The 22,821-nt window shown below is 34.7% G+C and overlaps 1 protein-coding gene across 4 annotated transcripts in view; it reads left to right on the top strand.

Moving 5' to 3' along the window:
- CDK8 (cyclin dependent kinase 8) overlaps positions 1-22,821 on the top strand; it is a 140,450-nt gene that overhangs the window by 98,897 nt on the left and 18,732 nt on the right. For 3 of the 4 annotated variants that reach the window (XM_010333855.3, XM_003919732.3, XM_074387918.1), the window contains exons 5-6: positions 18,140-18,197; positions 20,562-20,693. In XM_010333855.3, the coding sequence (XP_010332157.1) occupies positions 18,140-18,197; positions 20,562-20,693 (190 nt within the window). The remainder of the gene's footprint in view (positions 1-18,139; positions 18,198-20,561; positions 20,694-22,821) is intronic. The other variant, XM_039473339.2, reaches the window with a different exon arrangement.

Below are 22,821 nucleotides of genomic sequence, written 5' to 3'. Positions count from 1 at the left end.
GTTGATGGCATAATTCTCAGTTTGAGGCCAAAGGCTTAAGAAGCTGGGGGCTGCTGGTACAAGTCCCAGAGTCCAAAGGCCAAGAGAATGGAGAGTTGTGATTTCCAAGAGTAAGAGAAGAAAGGTATCTCAGCTCCAGAGGAGAGAGAATTTGCCTTTCCTTTGCCTTTTTGTTCCATCTGGGCCCTCACCTAATAAAATGGTGTCCATCCATGTACGTTGCTTGAAGGTGGATCTTTCCACTTCAGTCTACTGTTTCACATGCCAGCCTCTTCCGGAAACACCTTCACAGAAATGCCCAGACATAATGCTTTACCAGCTATCTGGGTATTATTTATCAAGTTGACACCTAAAATCAACCACCACAATCTATATCAAATTCTCATAGGGTCATTAATATTTTCTGTGTTTTTAATACCTGATACCCAAAATTTCATTTTAATAGTTACCTTAATGGTTTTATCATAGTGGTAGTTAACTTGGAACTAGTAGGCACACAGTGTATATTGTAGTCCTGTTTTGCTAAATGACACATAATGTTAAGTGAGATATACTATAACCTTTCATTGTATGTAGTTTGGGTTTTTTTCAAGCTGAATTACAGGGTTGTATAGAAATGTGGAGTATTTGAGCTATTGCAGCCATCTGCTAGTTGGCCACTCCTGCCCTTAACTAATTCAGAATAGTGTTTTTTAATGTCATAGTAAAACTTTCTAGATAATCTCTAGATATTTCCTTTGGGAGTGTTTCAGTTGAGATGTGCTGTGCTGGGATTACAGGCACAAACCACCTGGCCCAGCCTGATATATTATTACTTTTTAAATCTGATAGTGCTGCTGTCCTGCAGTCTATTTTAATTATACTGGGTAATTTGGAATCACTTAGTGGGACTTCATATGTCCTTGTGAAAGATGTTTTGGTTTCCTAGCAACTGTTAAATAAGGTTAAAATCTTGGAGTGAGCCATTGACTCAAACTCAGTTTCATAGGGCACACTTTATCAAGGCATCTTATTGTGTATTGATGATAGCATGACGAATTATTAAAACATTTTGGATCTGATTCTTTTTATTTGAATGTCCAAGTGAAAAAACACCTAGTGTGTTTTACTTACTGATACTAATGTTTGCTCACGGTTATATGACATTTTTGTTTTTGTTTGAAATGCATTTTCTTATTGTCTGCTCAACTCTACTACTAGTAAGTGGAAAATCTGAGGAGTAAAGAGGCTAAATGATTTTATTATGATTATTCAGAGGTAGCAAACTGGACTACCGAATTTAGGATTTTTCCTCTAGGTCAGTGATTTTTAAATTGCAGATTATAAGCCATAAACAAATCAGGAAATCACACAAAATCAGTTTTTTGTTGTTGTTTTTAATGAATTTAGAGTATGAGAGTTTATCATATATGTTAAGGATAATTACTGTTTCATGAAACTTTTGATTCAGTTATGTATATTTATTATTATCATGTAATATTAAATGTGTCATGTAGTATTAAATTTTCCTGTTGGTTATGTTCAAAAAGGTTTGGAAGCCGTTGTACTAGAAAATACTCAGTCCCAAATTATAGAACCTTAATGTTTTATGTAAACTTTTTGACATTGGTAATAAAATCATTTTGAATAGCAGTTAGGAGGGATTATATAATGGTAGTAGGATTTCAGGAAAGTTTCACTTTCTTCCTTTTAATCTTTCAAATTGTTGGAATACTTTCTAGTTAACATACATTATTGTTACAATCAGAGGGAAACAGTGTTTTAATCTGGACCATAAATCTGAAGAAAATGTTTATTTAATGTGTTATTAAAGCTCAAATGTAACATTCAGTGTGGTTAGCATATTTTATGTTGGTTAAGAGTGATTGTTACTTTTAAAAAAACACCCATACATATACTGTCTTTCTTTCTAAAAAGAGACATCAGTAAATTCTTTAGAAAAGAAAAACTAAGCAGAAAGGACCCTGAAATTACCCATAAACTGAAAGAGGCAGAGCAATAAAGTCATGCAACAGTGGGAAGGAGAGGAGTCTGCATTCTAGACCTCTGTTCTACTATTTTCCCTTCTCTGTGCTGTAGTAGCTTCCTTGAAATGAGAGCTAGGAATATATTAAGCATGTTTCTTTAAAACAGAGCTTTTTCAGAGAAAAATGCTTTTTAATTGTCAGGTTTAATTATTGCCCATGACTTCAGATTTGCTTCATTTATTGGAAACTCCAAGGATTTGCTCTAATTGTAACTTATTTGTTTAATTGGGTAGCTAATAAAACACCTAAGATTGCAACCATAAAATTTAAGCTTGCAAATAAAATGGGGGTTTGGTAACAACTGATTAAGGCAAATCTAACTGAGGTTTGCATTAATTTTAGTTAACATCATGACTATCATACTCATTCTGAAGTATTCTTACTTAAATGACCAACTGGGCAGTTTTCCTTCTGTAAACTGATTATAAACAACCCTTTTGGCTTTTGGGTACATGCTCCATTTGCGTAATTTTAATATTGAGCATACACAATGTGCTATTTTATTATTTATAAATTAAAAAGTGGCCCACGTCATTTTGTTAAATGTCACAATTGGAAATAGCATATGTGTTTACATGGGTGGGTTACAAGTTGATAATAAAAATATGTCATTTGGTTGGCATATTACTTAGTCAAGCATCTAACCAATCAAGAATGGTTATTTTAAATTATCTCATCAAGATTTTGTTTAATTAAATAGAGTTTCTCTAACATGTTTTTCTGCAATCCTGGAAATTGAAAGTAAAGGGTTATCGAAGTTTTTCTCCATTCGTAACATGATTGATGTGATATATCATTATGTGTTTTACATAACTCCTCCTGTTTTTGTAAACAAAATTTACTAGCCACAGCAGTATGTTTTCAAAAACCAGGACAGATTCAGAGACAAGAATTTTTTATATCTTTGCCTGCATCTGATATAAGCTATTACTTGATTTAATATGATATTAATGGTGACCTCTCAGTTTTTCTCTTTTGAGCTTTAGACTTTCACATTAGCAAAACAGAAATATACTCTTATCAGAATACCAAGAAATGAATTTTCCAAAGAGGGTTTCAGAATACTCTGAATTATGCTGTAAAAAAAACCACAGAAATTAATATTCCAGTCTAACTTTGTAATAATAGTTAGGTTTTAGAGTTATTTTCCAGACTTCTGAAGATTTGCAAAAGTACTTGAATCTTTAAAGATGGAATATATTAGATAAGATTTTCTCTTAGCTAATGCTGTTCTCTCAACCTATTTTAAGTCATTGGCGCCCTTGGCCACATAAAGCTTTCATTAAGTCTTTTTCAGTTTGAGGACCATATCTCTTTACTGGATACAAGCAAATGAGAAATGGTCAAATAAGAGAACAAAAGTTAAGTCTTCTTACAAAAACAAACACAAGCAGCAAGCCATGTTTCAAAATCAGTTCAACCCAGAAGTTCAAGATCTTATGTACGTTTTTATATATGTTGTTTGACTCAACATACAGGAAATTTTTTCTAAGGTTTAATAAAATGAGAAGTTCCCTCAGTACAATTAGATGTAAAATCAGTGACTGTTATGGAATTAACTATTGAAAGAAATGTTTGTTTATTCAAGCCATCTCCTCCCCCAATACAACTGGATTTTACCTTCCCTTTTAATAGTGATCACTTTGTTATATGACTTATGTCTATTTTTTATTAATTTATATATAATTTGCCTCCAGATTTTTATCTTACTAAAAGTATAATACTGTAAGTAGGTATGCGTTCTGAAGATTCCTAACTGTCTGTTCTCAAATAGATGTATGAAGTTCTAAAATCAGTTTCTATTCTAATTTCCAGTCTTTTCAAATCACAGACAGGCTTGTAGTTCAGGTCAGTGCCTATTTAACAAAAACATAGAAGGTGGGAATATAGACTGCTAATTTTTAAAAACTCATTAGTTTAAACATCTGTTTTTGTAAACACCTTGAACCATTTGAAATAAAGATCATTTTTTGTTTTCCCTAATTTCACAGACTAATATGCCTTAAAGTTGGAAGGCATCTTAGCAGTGACAGACTATTCCAGTCTCTTAGCTGCTGTAGTAATTCTTGGTAATATCCAGGCAGACAGCCCTCCTGGCACTGCTTGAATATTTCCATCATGGCTAACTTTCATTAGAGTAAGCTTACTGTTACACAATTGTAATCCTTAGAAGGTAAAGTCAGAAATTTGGAATTCATAATACTCATTCTTTGGGCCCTCTCTTCCTTGATTAGTCTTCTCTTTTTCCCCCTTCTGGTTAACACTAGGTGGTAAAATCAAATGTTGTCTGAAGAAAACAAACAAAAAAAACAAAAACAAAAGTCTGAACCTTCATGCTGAAGGAGAGGCTAAGGGAAAACTAAAAATAAAAGGTAAAGTAAAGAATAACAAAAAGAGAAATTAAGAAAAATAAGAAAGGGTTGCACATGGTAGGGAATGATAGAAAATCTTGGGTTATTTATCCTTGAGTAATGTTTTCTTTATCATCATGGGCCAAAGAGGAAAAATTAAGCCCCTATTATAGTGGGTCTGAGGCTTGTTTGAATCAGTTCCTCCACTTAATTATGTTACCATGGGAAACATTAACCTCTCTGTTTCTTTTCTCATCTGTAAAATGGTGGCAGACCTATTTGGTTTTTCCTTTGGGTAAAGACTGATATGAAGACTGTGGCACATAATAAATGTTCGTTAAGTACATTTCACTTTTCAAGTTGTCCGTGAATATTAAGTACATAAGGATTAACAGCTTTATTCATTTTGTTTACTGCTATATCATCACTATCCAGAATGTCACACGGTGCATAATGGATGCCCATAAATAACTTAGTGAATGAATAAGTGGATTTTTTGTCAGCTCACTCTTCAAAACATATCTCAAATCCAGGTATAGTGAGATCTTATTGTAACTAAAATTTGAGTAAAACACAATTGGCAATTGGTCCTTATCATCTGCCTGGCATCTTTTCTCAAAGAAGAGTCAACTGTAGTGCTTATTTTCAGGGAGAGAATCCATGAAAGGAAGGGCAGATTTAGCAGGGATTCTAGACTTCCTCTAGTCTAGTGTCCCTGGATCAATCCAATAAATCATTAGCCATCTAACAAGGAGATTTCAGAATTTTCTGCTGCCAGGAAACGGATTTGGATTACCCAGATGGGCATCAGCGTTGCTAGTTGTAGGGATTCACCTTGTTCATTTCATTAATATCTATTTACCCTACCCCTAGCTGGACTTCACATTTTACACAGTCTAATTTCTCAGATGCCAGTAATTGCCTCATGGCCTCACTTCTCACTGTTTCTGTCACCAGTACTCTAATCCAGGCCACTTGGATTACTGCAGAGACTCCCCAGTGATTTTCCTCTCTTGTTGTCTTGTGTTGTTTGATCTAAAAATTACAAACAAAATGATCTCTCTAAAAAGTGAATCACATCATGTCATTCCCCTGTTTAAATTTCCTCAATAGCTTCCCATTTGGGAGACTGATACATTCAAAGTCTTTCCTAACCATATCGTACAGTATGATGTCTTTTTACTGCAATGAAAGCTGCATCATGATTTTATGTACACTAAGAAAACATGCAGCCAATTTCACTGTCACACCGCAGAGGTTATGAGACAGATCTCGCTTTCAGAAATTCTAAGATTTAAAGAGAAAAGAAAAATTGGAATCCATGAAATTCATTTTTTTTTTCTTGTCACATAATGGTTAGGACTTACTCACTAATAAAGTGGCTAATAAAATGATAAAGGTGACTTATTTCTGTATTTAAGAATTCCTAAGTTTTATTGTTAGATATGACATTTGCTCTGAGGTTTTAGTTAAAGATAAGGTTAAAGATGTTCCCTTCTATGCCTGGCTGTTTGTTTCTAAATCAATAATAGATAATGCTTTTTCTGCCTCTTCTGGGATGATTATGTGGTTATTTCCTTTAGTCCATTAATGTGGTAAATTACATTTATAAGGTTTTCTTTTGTTTAACATTGAACCCTCCTTGCAGTGGGAGGGTTCCACTGTCATGATTTTTTTTTTTTCATTCACTAGTAGATTCCCTTTGCTAATATTTTGTTTTTTTCTATTTTCACAAATCAGATTGGTCGATAATCTTCTGTTTGTATATTACCTTTATCCTGTTTTGTTATCATGATTATATTAGCCTCAGAAGATGCTTTTAGTCTCTGGAATAGTTCATATAACAGAAATTATTTGTTCCTTGAAAGTTAGTAAAAGTCAGCTGGGTATGGTTGCCCATGCCTGTAATCCCAGCACTTGGGAGGTGGAGGTGGGAGGATTGCTTGAGCCCAGGAGTTCAAGACGAGCCTGGGCAACATGGTAAGATGCCATCTCTACCAGAAAATGTGAAAATTAGCCAGGTATGGTGACACATGCCTGTGGTCTCAGCTACTTGGGAGGCTGAGGTGGGAGGATCACTGAGCCGGGAGGCTGAAGTTGTGTGAGCCAAGATCTCGCCACTGCACTCCAGCCTGGGTGACAGAGTGAGACCCTGTCTCAAAAAAAAAAAAAAAAAAAAAAAAAAAAAAAAGTAAGTTAGTCAAAGTTATCTGTAAAACTCTTATTCTGGTGCACTGAAATGAGGTTAGATAATTTTTTACTATCATTTCAATTTCTTTAGTAATTGTTATACTATTTAGATGTTCTGTAGAACTCTGAATTAAGTAAGCATTTTAAAATAAGGTACGAATTACCACAACTGGCCCTAGAAAAGGTCAATAAACAGATCAGTAACTATGAAAGAAAGACATTTGTCACAGGACTACCTCTAAGAAATGTACAAAATGCAAATAGTTTCACTGTTGCTTCAGACCCTCAAATAATTCTACATTATGTAAATTGTTCTAGAGTTGTGTAAAAGAAAGAACATTTCTTTAATAACTTTATAAGAAGAAAGCATACCACTGACATAGGACCTAATCAAGGTACTGCCTACAAACCTAAACCACTATCACCTGTATATATTTATGCACATGTCTTAAATAAAATATTAGCAAATAAGACCTGGGTGATCTTATGCTCCAAGTCAGTGAAGTGCATTTTGTGTGGGTGATTCCATATTTGGAAACCTGTTAACAAAATTCATCTTATTAATATTGCTGAGTGGATAACCCTGTGATTATCTTAGTCATCATAAATATAACACAAAATTCAATATTTGGTGAAATTCAGTGTTCATTTCTGGTTGAAATTCTTAATAAAATAAAAAAAGGAAACTTACAAGCATCAGAAGTATATATCCCCTGTCTCATCTTATATCCCAAATCAGCAGCCTTTATATACTTCTAATGTTCTAGCATCACTGTTATTTAACGGTGTTCTGGAACAGTTCTGGTTCAGAAATAAACAATCATGATAGGGGATTCATTAAGTAAAATAGGACAAATGCAACAGTGCTGTCCAACTGTTAAACCAGTTTCTATATGTATACATAGAAAGAGGCCAAGAGAGTTATTCACTGTTGAGTAAACAAAAACAGGAATCAAAAGAGCCTTGTTAAAATATTTATATTACCTGTAAGAAATAAAGGTTTAGAGAAATCTGGAGCTATGTCCAACTAAATGTTTGTAATGATCTAACTTTGTGAGGTAGGATTTCAGGTACATTTTACTTTTCGTATACTTTTCTATGTTTTGATTTTCTGAAAGAAATGTTTATTTTTGTTTTTGTTTTTTTTTTAAATGTTGCTTATAATTTTTTAAACATAGACTAGAAGCTAGAAAGTGACCAGAGACAGTTAGGGGCATCTCACGCGTGGTATTGAAAGTTCATCTTGTGGACTTTATCCAGTCATGCTGAATCCCATCCCCTGAACCCCCAGCCCCAGAAGTCTTTACTTAAGAGTCACTGCAGTAGTGAGTGAATCATTGTTAACAGATTATAGTGTGAGCTGCCATCTTAATTATCACTATAATGTATTTAGGACTTTTATATATCAAGTGTCTTGTTAAAGCCTTTCATGTATATTAGTTACATTTTGTCTGTCTGACAACACTAGGTTTTCATTATTTTTATCCATATTATATAGATGAAGAAATGGAGGTTAAGGTTACATAACTAATAGCTAATGGCATTCCAGATTTTTTCAGCCTTATTCTTAATCACCTAACTGTATTTCCTCATCTTCTGAAGAAGTCGATCATATTCCTCAATATTCAGGGGAAGGAAAAAGTAGGAGAACTAGTCTGAAGTCTCCTGTGTCTGTTGGAATATAGAAGTTATTGTCATAGTGTCAGATATAGTTTATTTCAAAAGACTGTGACATATTTTATTATAGCAGAAGTATTAAAGTACTGAAAATACAGTGAAGAACTAACAGTCTGTTCAGTTTGGCAATTGTACAAAAAGAAATAGAAATATATGTACCTTGACATTTTCTATCAGATTATGACAAAATTTTTTAAATAAAGAATGAGCGGCCGGGCACAGTGACTCACGCCTGTAATCCCAGCACTTTGGGAGGCCGAGGTGGGTGGATCACCTAAGGTCAGGAATTTGAGAACAGTCTGGCCAACATGGTGAAACCCCGTCTGTACTAAAAATACAAAAAATTAATTGGGTGTGGTGGTGTGCCTAATCCCAGCTACTCAGGAGGCTGAGGCAGGAGAATCTCATGAACCCAGGAGGCAGAGGTTGCAGTCAGCTGAGATTGCACCATTGCACTCCAACCCGGGGCGGCAGGGAAAAAAAAAAAAAAAAAAACCAATGAGCAAAAATTATAGATCACAGTAATGTAATAGGTTGTGTGGTATTTAGGGATATATAAGAGTATATTTTTTGAATAACCACTCAAAAATATGGCTAGGAAAGTTCAGTGTGTATTAGAAATAAATATATGCATGGTAAGTATTGGCAAAGGCACAAGTCTGCATTAATCTCTCAGAACACAATAATAGAAAACTAAAAATTTTATTTTCTTGTTAGCATTAATTGAAAAATGTGCTATTCAGAGTTTGAAAGTAGAGACTTTTGAGTGAAATATATGCATTCTTTGCAAATTGAAACACCCCAATATTAGAATAATGTGAAATTGTACAAATAGGCAGAATTGTATAGCTTTAAACCAGTTGTTTGAAACGCACATTAAAACAGAAATACTTTTAGAACATATTAGGAAAAGAAATAATAATAAATTGTAGAAGCCATTTAGAAAAACACCAAGGCTTAACCAAAAGTCAGACCACAAATGATATAGTTAATTTAATATAGATAGTTTGTGTGTGTAAATATTTATTTTTTAAAAGTTCAATTTTATTAGTAAAGTTATGCATTGAAATTGAGGCTATGCCATTTCTCCTATCAAATGGCAGTGCTCAGACAGTACACTGGCATTATAATGCAGTAGTTAAGAGGGCAGATTCTGGACCCACACTGCCTGCATTTGAACCCTAGCTCTGCTACTGGTGAGCCAGTATGAACCGCTAATAGGAACTCTCTCAGTTCAGCTGAGGCCTCTCTGGCCTTGTCATCTCATCTGTAAAATTAATCTGTGTAGGGGACTTGACATATAACTGACATTCATGTCGCTCTTGTCAAACCATCACTCCCCTCTTTAAAACTTGTCAGTGAAATTTCCTTTCAAAGATAAAAGGAACATTTTTTCTGCAACTAGACCCTACACGGTCTGGCCCCCACCTATCTTTGCAACGACATTTCCTGCCAGTGCACCCCTGTGAATTATGCCATACCTACAGATGGCATAATTGAATAAACCCAGGTATTTAACACTTCAGAGTCTTCCTGTTTTAGCTTCTGTTTGAAAAGTTGTCCTGTCCATACCTGCTTAGGTACTACATACATAAGTAACCCTTTCCTCTGGTTAGTTCCTTCTCATCCTTCAGTCCTTAAATGTCACCTCAGAGAGAACTTCCCTCCCCATCCTGTACACACTAATGCCCCCATTATTCTAATTCTCTTTTTATCTCATTGTACTAATCATAATTGGTAGTTTTTTTACACATATCTGTTTGCATTTTCTAATGACTGGCTTCCTTATGTGATAGATACAATGTCTGTTTTATTACCCACTATGACATGCCAAGAATGGTGCCTAATACATAATTGGCCTTTGGTATGTTGAATGAATGAATGAAGGAACACTAACTGCTGTGACATAATTACAGCCTTTCTAGAAAGCAAAAATTATAAAGAATTTTTAAAAATATATTAATTCCTTTTGATCTAACAATCTTTTAACAAACTTTCCTGAAGATACTATAAAGAATGGTGCAAGGAAAAGCACAGAATTAATGGTACTAATTACAAATTGTAAAATATTTCCATGTCTAACAACTAGAGAATCATTTCATTGAGTGATTATGACACTTAGAAAAGATGAACTTAATGTAGTCATTAAAAATATTTTTTTTGGTAAGTTTAAATAATGTCTTAGTGTTACAGACAAAAGCAGACTATTGGAAATAAAATACAGTATAAATATATCAACAAAAGAAAGAAAATTTATCAAAAATATAGTTAAATTTGAGTAGCTAATTGTATTTTCTTAATTGTATTTGAAAATTAACTTTCCCACAAAAGCATGTTATGTTCTGGAGGGGAAAAAAGATGTGTGTGTTTTTTAAGTATCAGAAGTATAAAAAAAATTTCATGAATAGATTCATGCTATTATGAGAACTTGTAAGAATCCAGAAGCTATTTCACAATAAAAAAGGTCCTCGCTCGTTATCATCAGTAAGTAGGGAGAAGAATTTTCTTGCTATAATTAAATTTTTGTTATTATTACTTGTATATTAAACTATTGTGTAGTCCATGTGGATCATAGTATATTAAATGTGTATAAGAAAATTAGCATATTTATTCCAGCTTTAGCAGGTGGTAAATTCCTAACTAAATTGACAAATATAACTAAAGATATGATATATAGGCTGAATATAAAACCTCTAGTTAAAATACTGTTATAGAATATGAAATGTAAATGTAAGATTTAGTAGCAAGAGAAAAGCAGTATGTTAGGAAAATGGCAAAAATAATTGAATATACCTTTACTATTTAGAATATAATCAACATGAATATGTTAGTGTAACAACAAAAGCCTTGTCAATAAAACAAAACTACAGAGTAAGTCATAACATGATTACCAATGAAAGATATGCAAATTAAAATATTTATGTTACCTTATATTTCAAGCTAATAAAATTAGATGATGTAGATATGAGATGCACATTGCTTTTGGTTTTACAGATTGATTTTATTATACTTGATGGTGTTATTTCTATAAATGATAATGTTGAATTTATAAAATCTGTTAATATGTATCAAAAAAAACCTTAAGAATATTTATAATCTTTACCCAGCAATTTTGATGTTAGGAATTTTTGATAGATGCATACAGAAATGTTTTCAAGGCAGTTTTTTTAAATTTACGGACCTAGAAACAACCTTAATGTTTAATAGGAAATGAGCTATATAAATTATGGTAAATACATATCAGAAAAGTAATATTGTAAAGATTCTATCAGAAGAGTAATTTCTAGATTAAAAATCTTAATGATATAATATTAAGTGAGAAGGATGTAAATAATATATTAGTTCAGTGCCTTTTAAATTTTATAAAGAGAAAAATAGACAAATATATTCCGAAATGTTTAAAGTGATCACTGTTAGTTCAGACATTATAGATGATTTTGTTTTCATTGTGCTTTTCTTCATCTTATGAGTTTTATCCGTTGAGTATGTATTACCTTTGAAGCTTAGAAAACAAAACACACACAAAAAAAATCTCTTGAAAACCAGAAGTGTATGTGTTTTGGAGTTGATGAATAGGAAGATGGTGCCCAGTTTCACTGCCTGCTCACTGTCCATGCTCACCAAAATACAGCCTACACTCTTAACATGTAGACACCCTTTTATATTGCAAATGGAAATGCAAAATGATTCAACACCTGGAGAAGTAGATTTGTTGATAACAAATCTACCTATGCATGCATCTTTCCACACAGTAATTCTGCTTTTAGGAATTTATCCTAAAGATATACCACACAGTGTAAACATACATGCACAAGATTAATTCATTCCAGCATTGTTTCTCATTACAAGATATTGGAAACCACGTAAGGATGCAGGAATATGACACTGAGTAAACTATGCATACAGTGGAGCATCCGCAGCTATAGAACAGAATGAAGATCTCTGTAAACTGATAAAATATTATTTATAGGAGATATTATTACATTAAAAAAATTTTTAAGTCCAGTTTTAGAACAATAAATCTATTAGCATGATTTGATCTGATACTTCTACTTTCGAGATTTTATTCCAAGGAAATTATATGGTGCATGTATCAGGGCTTTGGGGATGGGTGGGGAGCATAATTTTACAGTGGCAGTGGGAACTTCGTTAGGGTTACTGCCAAAAGTAGGGGATGGGAGTGGCATAACCAAGTGTCTGTTAACAGAAGAGTATAGTTGACTCAATCTCCAATTTGCCTTGATACATTACTAAATATCTGAAGACTTTATCTCACCCCTAGAATAAGGTTCTTGCCGTTAACTTGACAAACATCTAGATTTGTCAAGGAAGTAATACTTGGGAAGATAGTACACAAAGCAAAGTTAGTTTTGTTATACTACCAAATCTATAAATTAAAATTGTTTCGAATAATAATTGGAATTAGAGTGATTTTCAGATTTGAATGTAAGCTATGTTCACTTTTTAAATAAATCGAGTTAAATTCATAATAAAGAAAGGAACTATTTTGAAAGCTAAAAGGTTTGATACTGTCTCTGTGCCTTAATACTTCTCCTTTAAGATGAACTTGATCTCCTTGATGTTATTCAGCCTTCTAGTCTTCAACTTAGTTATCTCTTCTTTCTTACTTGACTCAGAATTTGTTTAAACTATGTTATAAAATTTTACAGCTTTGTAAAAGTGCAATTAATGAATCAGATTTGAAATAATTTCCATCTATTAAAAAATATACACACAAATATTAATATGTGCACACATTCTTTATTAGAAGTTGTATTTGTGCCCAGAAATTGAAAAGTGTATTTTTTATTACCATATAGTTTTTGTACTGTGCACCCATGTTCCATTGTGAAGGAAGTAATATTGCTTGTGCTAGACTCTGCTACAGGAAATAAATGACCTTTGTGTTATTGAAAATAGAAGGTTCTGTCCCATATTGATCTCTCAGCACTTAAAGTAGTGTGCTATGCCCCAGCTGACTAAAATAGGCAGTTTAATAATTTTGTAATTTAAAACTCAAAACCTCATAGTATCTGAAGGGGGGAAAAAAACCCTTAGATTTTAAAGATATCAACTTAAAACTAATCTGAACTGTGTTTATTATTTTAAATATTTTTGATGATATTTACCATTGGTGAAAGACCATTTTAATTTAATTTTGTCTTAATAGGAATAGGTGAAAGCAAAAGGTAAGGGTATTAGAATGGATTGAGGAAAATGTGAGTGAATTATAAAAAAAAAAATGTCATTTCTTATTAGCACTATTACTCCTGTGAAGTTAGTCCTTGTTTCATAAAATACCTTGATTTGCATTGAAGATGGCAGTCAAAGAACCCGGCCTGTTCTCCATAAGTCAAAAACCTAGTTAACATCCCTATGGTATTTGAATAGTGCCAATGTGTGGCACGCTCTGAGTGCTCCCTTTATCCACAACAGACGGTGCAGCCCCAGCTCTGTGGCTTTTGCATGCAGGATTTCAGTGAGTCCTGGAGGCTCTCTGTTTCTCAGATGCCAAGTAGTCACGTCTGTGAAGCTCTCCCTTTCCTGAATTTATCTCACCCATTTAGTCTAGAGTATGACCTCTTAGAGGGCAGGAACTGTTTGTTTGTTTGTTTGTTTGTTGGCTGGTTTGTGTCTTTTTTGATCCTCACTGCCTCTTAATTCAGTAAATATGTGAATGAATGTGTAGTACTTGAACTGTTTACTGTATAGGATGAAGTTAGGTGTTTTTAAGTAACATCCATGTTGTTTTTATCAGGACACAGAATTGGTTAAGAATTCGATGCTTTTTTTCAGATTTAAACAGAAGAAGGCAAGAAATGACTTTACTAGAAGTGGGTGATTTCTCCTTGAGCTTAAAGGTGTTCAGTAATACTGGAGTAAACTTTAGTATTAGAGGTAGAAAATTCATAGCCTTGAAAAAAAGATGAAAAACTGTACTGTAAAGATATCTTCACTAGATTTCCAGATTTCTCTCTATCGCTTAACTTTTTAGAAGATTTAAGTAAAATAGTTTGTAAAACTTACTGAATATGTCCATTTAAGACTTCTTATGAATCTTATAGGACTTTTGAAATGTGAGATATGTGTCAGTCAGTCCCTTCAGTGTGTATTGTACAGAAACATCATAGAGTAACTAAAAAGTTTGCCACCAGGCTGTGTTATTTACGAGTTTGTGCAAGTTTAATTCTGGACAAATGACAGAGAAAAGCACTGACAGTAGTTTCTTATAGGTCGCTGTCTTATTTTAATAGAGAGATCCATCAAGAATCAACTTTTCCTGTTGACTCAATCTTCAGTTTTCCTTGATACGTTAGTGAATATCTGAAGACTTCATTTCACCCCTAGAATAAAGGTCTTGCCGTTAATTTGACAGATGTGCCACCATTCTCCACTTTTGTGCCTATGTCAGATAGCTCTGACAAATGCTGGCATTTTCTTCATCAACCCAGTCCTTGTCTTTTTCAAGATAGAGCTTTTTGAATTCTTTATTTTTCTGTTAGAGTTGGCTCCTAAAACGAAACCAATTTGCTGTCCTTGCTGTATGCCAAAATCATCGGTGTACTCTCCTCCAGCATGACAGATGCTGGAAAACAGAAAGCTTCTGCCAGAATGGTTGTCCCTCCAGTACAAACATCTGCTTTAGGAAATATCAATGAGTGTTTTGGGAGTCCAGCAGCAGAAACAAGAAGAAAAGCCTGGAAGAAATAAAACAACAATTAGAGAAGGAAACCATTGCTTCAAATAGTAGTGTCTTGATTTATATCATTTTTCAACTGGCAATCAAGGATGATCTATCATCATTTCTGTGTATGGCTGTGCTGTATTTGAAGGTGTTTCCATGGTATTATATAATACTTTTAAGTCATGTAGATTTCTGATCTCCATGGCAACAGATACAGTTTAATAGAGTATATGCCTCATCAGAATGTCACCAGAAAAGTTCTATATGTTCTTTTAAGGTGATTATGTTTGATAGTATATAAAAGATCAGAGATTATTTACCAAAGTTACCTCTAATCACTTCACGTAGACCAACTACTAAAGTTTTGACACGAGAGCTTAAAAACCGCTACCAAATTCTGCTACTGATAGACAAGGAAGAAAAGGAAAGAAATAAGTATCAAGAAATTATTTTCAACATGGCATTAAGAGTATTGTTTCAACGTGGCATTAAGTACTAAAACAAAAATTATTCATCAAGTCTTTTTAAGTCGTCCTTAATACTGATTAAACAACAAAACAGAACCCATGACAAAAGTAGTTATTAGGACCTTTCCTATGTTTTTCTCTTGAGATTCCCATTAGGTTACATTCAGAAAAGAAAAAATGTAGAGTTTGATTTGTCTACTAAATCACACTATCATTCCCTGGGGGCACATGCAGTGTTAATGGAAAGTTAACATGAGGAGGGACCCATTATTTCTAAATAGTGCTATTACAACAATACTTAAGACCATTGTCTTTTGTTTATGGCTATATATAGCATGCCCAAATTGAATCTGAATTCCCTTAAGAGAGTGTTGGAATAAAAGTGAGATGCTTCAGATGGCGCAATAGGCACTGAGTTACAAAGCAAAGTAATTTAAAAAATATTAACTGGAGCTTGGACCCCAAACTCTAATACTAAGGCTGGACCTCGACAAAGATACTGTATATCTCCCCCAGTTCTCAACTTAGATTTAGAACTCGACCACTTCAGTAAGTGTAGAATAAAAGAAACGTGAAATGAAAAGCAAGAGAGGGATTTTGGCCTTTGTCTAGCACTAAGCCAATACCGTCTATCCCAGGGCTTTTCAGATCTGTGTCCCAGCTGCTGAATGAGTAAGAAAATGTGTTTAAAAAGAGGGAGGGCGAAAAAAAGATGGTGTGAGAGTGAGATCTTTTCCTCTCCATCTCAGAGGAGAGACGTGCTTGTATGCATTGTGCTTTTGCCAGATATGGAGAGAATCATTTAGGATTGAACACTCCAGTGTTAGAAAAATCAATCACAGCAATCCAACTAATCAACTTGGTTCTCTGGAGAAGGTAGAGGGATTTGGGGTAAGGTAAAGGAGGGATGGGTGGTAAAAGGGTCTTTTAACTGTGCAGCTTCATAGTTTGAATTGTTGAGAAAATGTTTGTCTATTATTTCTGTCATTAAGGGAGAGGGGAAAAATCCAATTTTAGTGCAGAAAAAAGGTCCTTAGGGGCAGAAAATGGTATAACGATGACATAATTCTGAAAGATTACAGTCTATTCAAAGAATTCCGAAAGATAAAAACATAGGTCCAGCAGGAGCAGCAGGAAGCGGGAAGGCAGGGCTGCAGATGATGGGAAGCAGCCTGCCAGGTGCCTTGCATCCCATCACAAGGACTGGATCTTATGCAGGGGTGGGGAGGGACCAAAGTTAAGGTAGAAGTCAGTGTTCTTTTTTTTTAGACAGTGCTCACTCTGTTACACAGGCTGGAGTGCAATGGCCTGATCTTGGCTCACTGCAGGCTCCGCCTCCCAGGTTCAAGCAGTTCTCCTGCCTCAGCCTCCTGAGTAGCTGGGATTACAGGTGCGTGCCACCATGCCCCACTGATTTTTGTATTTTTTATTAGAGATGAGGTTTCGCCATGTTGTCCAGACTGGTTTTGAATTCCTGACCTCAGATGACCTGCCCACGTTGGCCTCCTGAAGTGCTGGGATTACAGGTGTGAGTCCCTGTGCCTAGCCTTTTTTTTTTTTTTTGCAGTGGCCTGATCACAGCTCACTGCAGCCTCCACCTCGAAGGCTCAAGCAACTCTCTCACTTCAGCCTCCTGAGTTTGTGTGCCACCCTGGCTAATGTAAAAAAAAAATTTTTTTTTGAGGTGAGGTTCTATTGTGTTGCCCAGGCTGGCTTTGAGCTCCTGGACCCTAGCAGCCCTACTGCCTCATCCTCCCAAAGTGTTGGGATTACAGGCATGAGCCACTGCACCTGACGGAAATAATATTTTAATAATATTAATAATATTAGTCACAAGGGCATACAGCATGCTAATATTCGAAGAGGTGTTCTAATCTAGTTTCACTTTTATTTAGCAGACTGGTAGAATTAAAGTCAAATTAAGTAGATAGCAGGATAGTAGAGTGAGTAAGGAGTAAACCAGTTGCTGCCTTCTTCCCCTCTTTGCTTTCTCGTCCCTCATCCCCTCCTTACCCCTTCTGTTCGTCCTTCCCTTTCCTGAAGAAAGGGCAGCCTTTATTCATTAGTGTGGTAATTACCACCATAAAATACTGTAGATGACAATCAGAATATTTTTTAAAGATTTTAAAACTGAAATATTTACTTTTATAAACTCTTACTTTAAATTTTAGCTTCCTTTTTGACTTAAAAATGAAAACCTCAAAACTGTTCCTGTCATGAAAAATTCCTATGACATAACTAACTTGTTTCTAAAGTACTTTATTAAATTTCTCAATAATTCATTTATTTAAATGTAGGTGCATACTTTGCCATTTCCAAAAAAGGATTTCAGCTGATACCTTGCCTGTAATTAATTTGCTACTTGGTATTAAATCGTCTATCCTGATTCATTTGTCCTTTAAAGTCAGAGCGAGACATTTTATGTACTTGAAAGAGTGAGAAGGAACCACAACATGACTTTGTGAGATGCTTGCCAGTATTGAAAACAGACTGATAAGAGGGCCAAGAAAAGCCTCAGCCTTCTGTGGAGAAAAGCACTGCCATATCTGGGCCTTCATGAAATTTACATACTGCTTTGCATATATACACGCACAGTTTCTTTGGTGACTTCCTGTATTTGGTTTTAATTTTTGAATAAATGAGATTTTTTTAAAAGGTGGATTTGTGTTATATTGGCATATTGTCTATTTTAAAAAAAACCACTACTGTCTACTGAAAAAAAACACTATTTTGTTTCCACAGAAACCTGCTAATATTTTAGTTATGGGTGAAGGTCCTGAGCGAGGAAGAGTAAAAATTGGTATGTTATATCTTTGCTAAGTCACAGTGTAGCACTCTTTTAAAACTTTTGCAGGCAGCTATATCACTTCTAATTTTTGCTATAATAATATGCATATATTCATGTAGTTCCATATGATCGAAGCAGTTTCTAAAGAGTATGCATTAAAGTGAAAAATGTTTCACACTCTTGAAAGGTGTCAGACTCTTCTAAAGACTGAAGCATTCTAATTATGAAACAAACCATGCAGGTTTCCTAGAAACCTCTGCTTTCATTAAAAATAGCCTGTAGAGGTGAGTGGCTTCTATCCCTGTTAGAGGCCAGCCTCACCTTTAGTCACAAGGGCATACAGCATGCTAATAATTCTACCATCAGTCGTGTTCACTCGAGTCAGATTAGATGAGCACATATGCTTCTGCTGACCTCGTCTAGATTAGGAGTTATTAATACAGACTCTAGGGAAATCCATGAGGCTGGATGGGCCCAGAACCTTAAGTTCTAACAAGACTGTCTTGTAGTAGGCCTTTGCCTGATGGGAAGAATAATTAATGGGCATTCTGTACATATTTTCTGATAGCTCTATTTTCTTACACATCAAAGCAAAATTTTACCCACTCTGGTCTGATAATCTGTAAGGATAAAACTAAATTTATTTAATCTGATGATTTTTTCATTGTCATTTCCAAGTTGTGTTTGTCACATATATTTAGTTTGTTTTGTGTGTGTGTAGAAGAACTGTTTAACTCACTTGTATTAATTTAAAGACAGCAGGATTGCAGTGAAGTTAATAGTAACTTCTCATCACAAGAGTTAATATAAATTGGAAGTAACAGCTGATTTGTGTCACTTCACCAACAAAGAAACACATGTGTGTTCTTAAACCTTTCTAATATTCTTCCTTATAACCCCCACCAAATCTCACTTTCCACTTCTAATTAGACTCTTAAAATACTCTTTTTTTGATAAAACTTTGTAAATGTTTAGTTACGAGAACATTTGATGTACCTTAACGTACTCCAAGTTTGGCTTTCCTTGAGAAGCAGGCCCTGTCAGCACTCACCCTAGTGACCTCAAAAATGCCTGTTTAAGTCTTTACATGTGCTTTTAGAGGAGTCTCTCCAGTCCATTTTGGTGGCATCAAATTCAAATGTAAGTTCAAAGCATGCAAAATAGAAAGAGCCAGCCAACCAGTAATTACAAAAGTGTTGTTTACTGTATAATTTAGGGGAAATTTACGTAATACACTAAAACAATCTAGTTTGGAATTATACTTCTATGTAATGTATATCACATTGGCAGGTTTGGGCAACACTGTCTTAAAGCATTCACATTTAAGAAGAAATGCTAGTTCTTCTGTAAATCAATATTTAATAATCTTATTCATAGTTTTAATTATTTGCCAACTTTGGGGTTTTTTTTTCCTTGATAATTAAGTTGATTAGAGTAAGGCCTGCTTTATTTTAAAAAATGTGAATTAGGAGAATAGGAGTAAACTTATCAAATGGTGGGTGAATTTTGAAATCTTTGAATAGGTGGTATGAATAATGATCATTCAGCATGTGTTAGACAAAAGGTACGTGTAATGACAGCTGTACATGATACTATTAGGAATAGATACGAAAGAGACACAGTTTTTGCCTTTAAAAGATTATGGTATAGCAGGATAAGCAGCCATGCCCGAATAACCATGCTACATGTTAAACTGTGTTAAATGCCATGACAAACTGTATCTAATCTCAGTTCTAGCTCTGAGGTATGAGTTTGTGACCTTTGTCAAATCACTTAACTTCTTGAACCTTATTCATCTGAAAAAGGAGGTGATTTAATTAGATGACCTTTAAAGTCTTATCTAGCTTTTTTTTAAGAAAATACTGTGATTCCTTAAAATTAAGTTAGTGAAATTCAACCCAAGTAATAGGGGAGATAATGGTGCTAAAATATTGCATAGTCAACTTCTGATTAACTCCACCAGTGAACAGGCTTGTTGATGCAAATAATGGAAAGCTTTACTCTAACTGATCCCGTTTCCTGGTGCTTGCGACCAGTACTAAGAATGGAAATACAGCTCAACAACCCTGTCCCTAACGGTGGGGTGACAGTTGGGGAAAAAAATTCTGCCTAGGGAAGCAGGGTCACCCTTGACCTCAGGCAGCAGAGCTTGACTATAACCCTGTTGAAGAACTGGGCAACAGTAATTTGAGGAGAATGGAGCTCTCAGACTTGCTTTATGTAGACTTATAAAATGGATAAGATGTTTTGTGGGCTTCTTCCCTAGAATTCAGCACATTTTTCATCTTACTAAATAAGATGGTAAAGTAGACTAATTGGTTAGATTTGTAAAAACCATTTACTTAGCTGGATTTTTTTTCTTTTTTTTTTTTACAGCCGACATGGGCTTTGCCCGATTGTTTAATTCACCTTTGAAGCCTTTAGCAGATTTGGATCCAGTGGTTGTTACATTCTGGTACCGAGCCCCTGAACTACTTCTTGGAGCAAGGCATTATACCAAAGCTATTGGTGAGTAGAACTAATTAAAATTCCATAAATTTTTAAAAGTTTCTCTAAAAGATACACATTCCTATATATTTATAAATTAAGTAGCAGAGCAAATTATAAAAGTAAGAACAGGCTGGGTATGATGGCTCATGCCTGAAATCCCAGCACTGTGGGAGGCTGAGGCAGGTGGATTGCTTGAGTCCAGTAGTTTGAGACCAGCCTGGACAAAATAGTGAGTTCATGTCTTTACAAAAAGTTTAAAAAAAATTAACGGGGCATGGTGGCATGCACCTGTAGTGCCAGCTACTCAGGAGGCTGAGGTGGGAGGATCACTTGAGCCTGGTAGGCGCAGGCTGCAATGAGTCATGGTCGCACCACTGCACTCCACCATGGGCTGCAGGGGGAGACCCTGTCTCAAAAAATATAAATAAATAAATAGAGAGCAAAGCCTACCCCAAAATTCTACTACCTAGAAATACAAGCAGTAGCAATAGGGGTATATCATTCCACATACCTCTCTCTGTATAGAACTATAGATATCAAAAATCTTTGTAAATACATGGGATCATATTAATGCATTCTATTTAAAGTAAAAGTTTTGTATTTAATTTATAAAACAGTACAATTTTGAAGTCCTTTAACTTCTTAACTTCAGACAAATGTTTCCTTTACCAAAAGAAGTACTAACTTCTAACAGATCCCCCGAAAATTAAAGGAAAGATGTTAAGAAAAAAATTTAGCACTTTAGGACGTTTTAATCTACTTTTCTGTTTTTGGTAGTATTAGTTACCTCCCTGTTACACAGAATGAGGAAATTAGTGCTCTTACACTTCTTCCCCTACCAACCTCTCAATCTGTAAGCGGCATTAGTAATATCATCATCATTGTCAGCACTTTGTCAATGTTTACATTTTTTTGTTTGCTAACCATAATTCCCACAATTGTTTATACTTAACCTACAAATTGTTGTGAATTGAATGCTCAGCTACCAGGCCTTTTACCACTGCTTGTCCATTACTGATACCTGATTCTGCTTCATTCTCTTTGGTTGCATTATCATCAGGTAATCTTTTTGTGTGCTTTACCTTTCTTCTTTCCTTGGTTTTGTATCCTTACGGTTTCCTCAACTTGTTCTATATCCTCCAGGATGGTATTAAACCCACTTTTCCTTTACTGGATAACTTCATCCTGAAGTTTTCTGTTTTGGATTGGTTGGTCTCCAGGCACATTCTACCATTTCATCCTGCCTTTTCCCTTTTTCTTTCCTCTGAGTTAGATCTATTGCTTTCCCGATTTCATGATTTTGTTTCCTATTTTACTATAGTATGTTCTCATGTAAATTCCTTTGGAACTGTATTTTAGAGGTAAATTTTCTAGTTTTTGTATTTCTGAAAAATGCCAGTATCATACTTGCTAGCTTGCCAGGGTTTACAATTCTAGGTACAAAAGAATTTTCTCTCAGAACTTTGATGACACCCCTCCGTTGTCTTCTAGCATCAGTATTACTAATGAAGTCTTCTGCCAGTCTTATTTCTAGTCATTGGTAGATCACAAGGGTTTTTTCTTTCTGGAAACAAATAGGGTTTCTCATCTTTATATTTCACAGTGATACACTGACCACTTGGTGGGCACTTGCACTCTGAAGTTCGTATCCTGTGTCTGTGGAAAACGGTCCTTTTGAGTCCATCCTCAGTGTTTTCTGTTTCTCTCTTTCTTTAACTCAGTGTCATCAGATGTTGAATTTATTGGATTAATTCTTTATACTACTTTTTTTCTCATGTTTTTCTGCCTTTGTCATTCCATTTCTAAAAACCTCTTCTTGTTCTCTGATGATTACTTTTTCATAGTACCTTATATTTTTAGTAGAAAGGAAAGCCTAATATCTATGAAGACAGTGATAACATTGTTGGTTTGTTTGTACTTTGCAGTAATCTCAGAATAATATTCTGTTTTCTTTATAGTCACTCTTTGCACCTGTATGTTTTGATCTCTCCCTTCCATTTAGCAAGTGTTCTTCAGCTGTTTGGTGACCCTTGAGTGTCTTTTTGTATTTAAAAATCAGTTTACTAAAACTGCTTGAGAACTTTGTGTAAATCATGGGGCTTATAGTGTGAGAGCTTTAGGGTGATCCAGCAGAGAGCCACCATTG

The sequence above is a fragment of the Saimiri boliviensis genome, chromosome 16 (assembly GCF_048565385.1).
Source record: "Saimiri boliviensis isolate mSaiBol1 chromosome 16, mSaiBol1.pri, whole genome shotgun sequence".
Classification (NCBI taxonomy): domain Eukaryota; kingdom Metazoa; phylum Chordata; class Mammalia; order Primates; family Cebidae; genus Saimiri; species Saimiri boliviensis.
The sequence above is the reverse complement of the archived record's forward strand: the minus strand, read 5'-3'. Positions and strand labels throughout refer to the sequence as shown.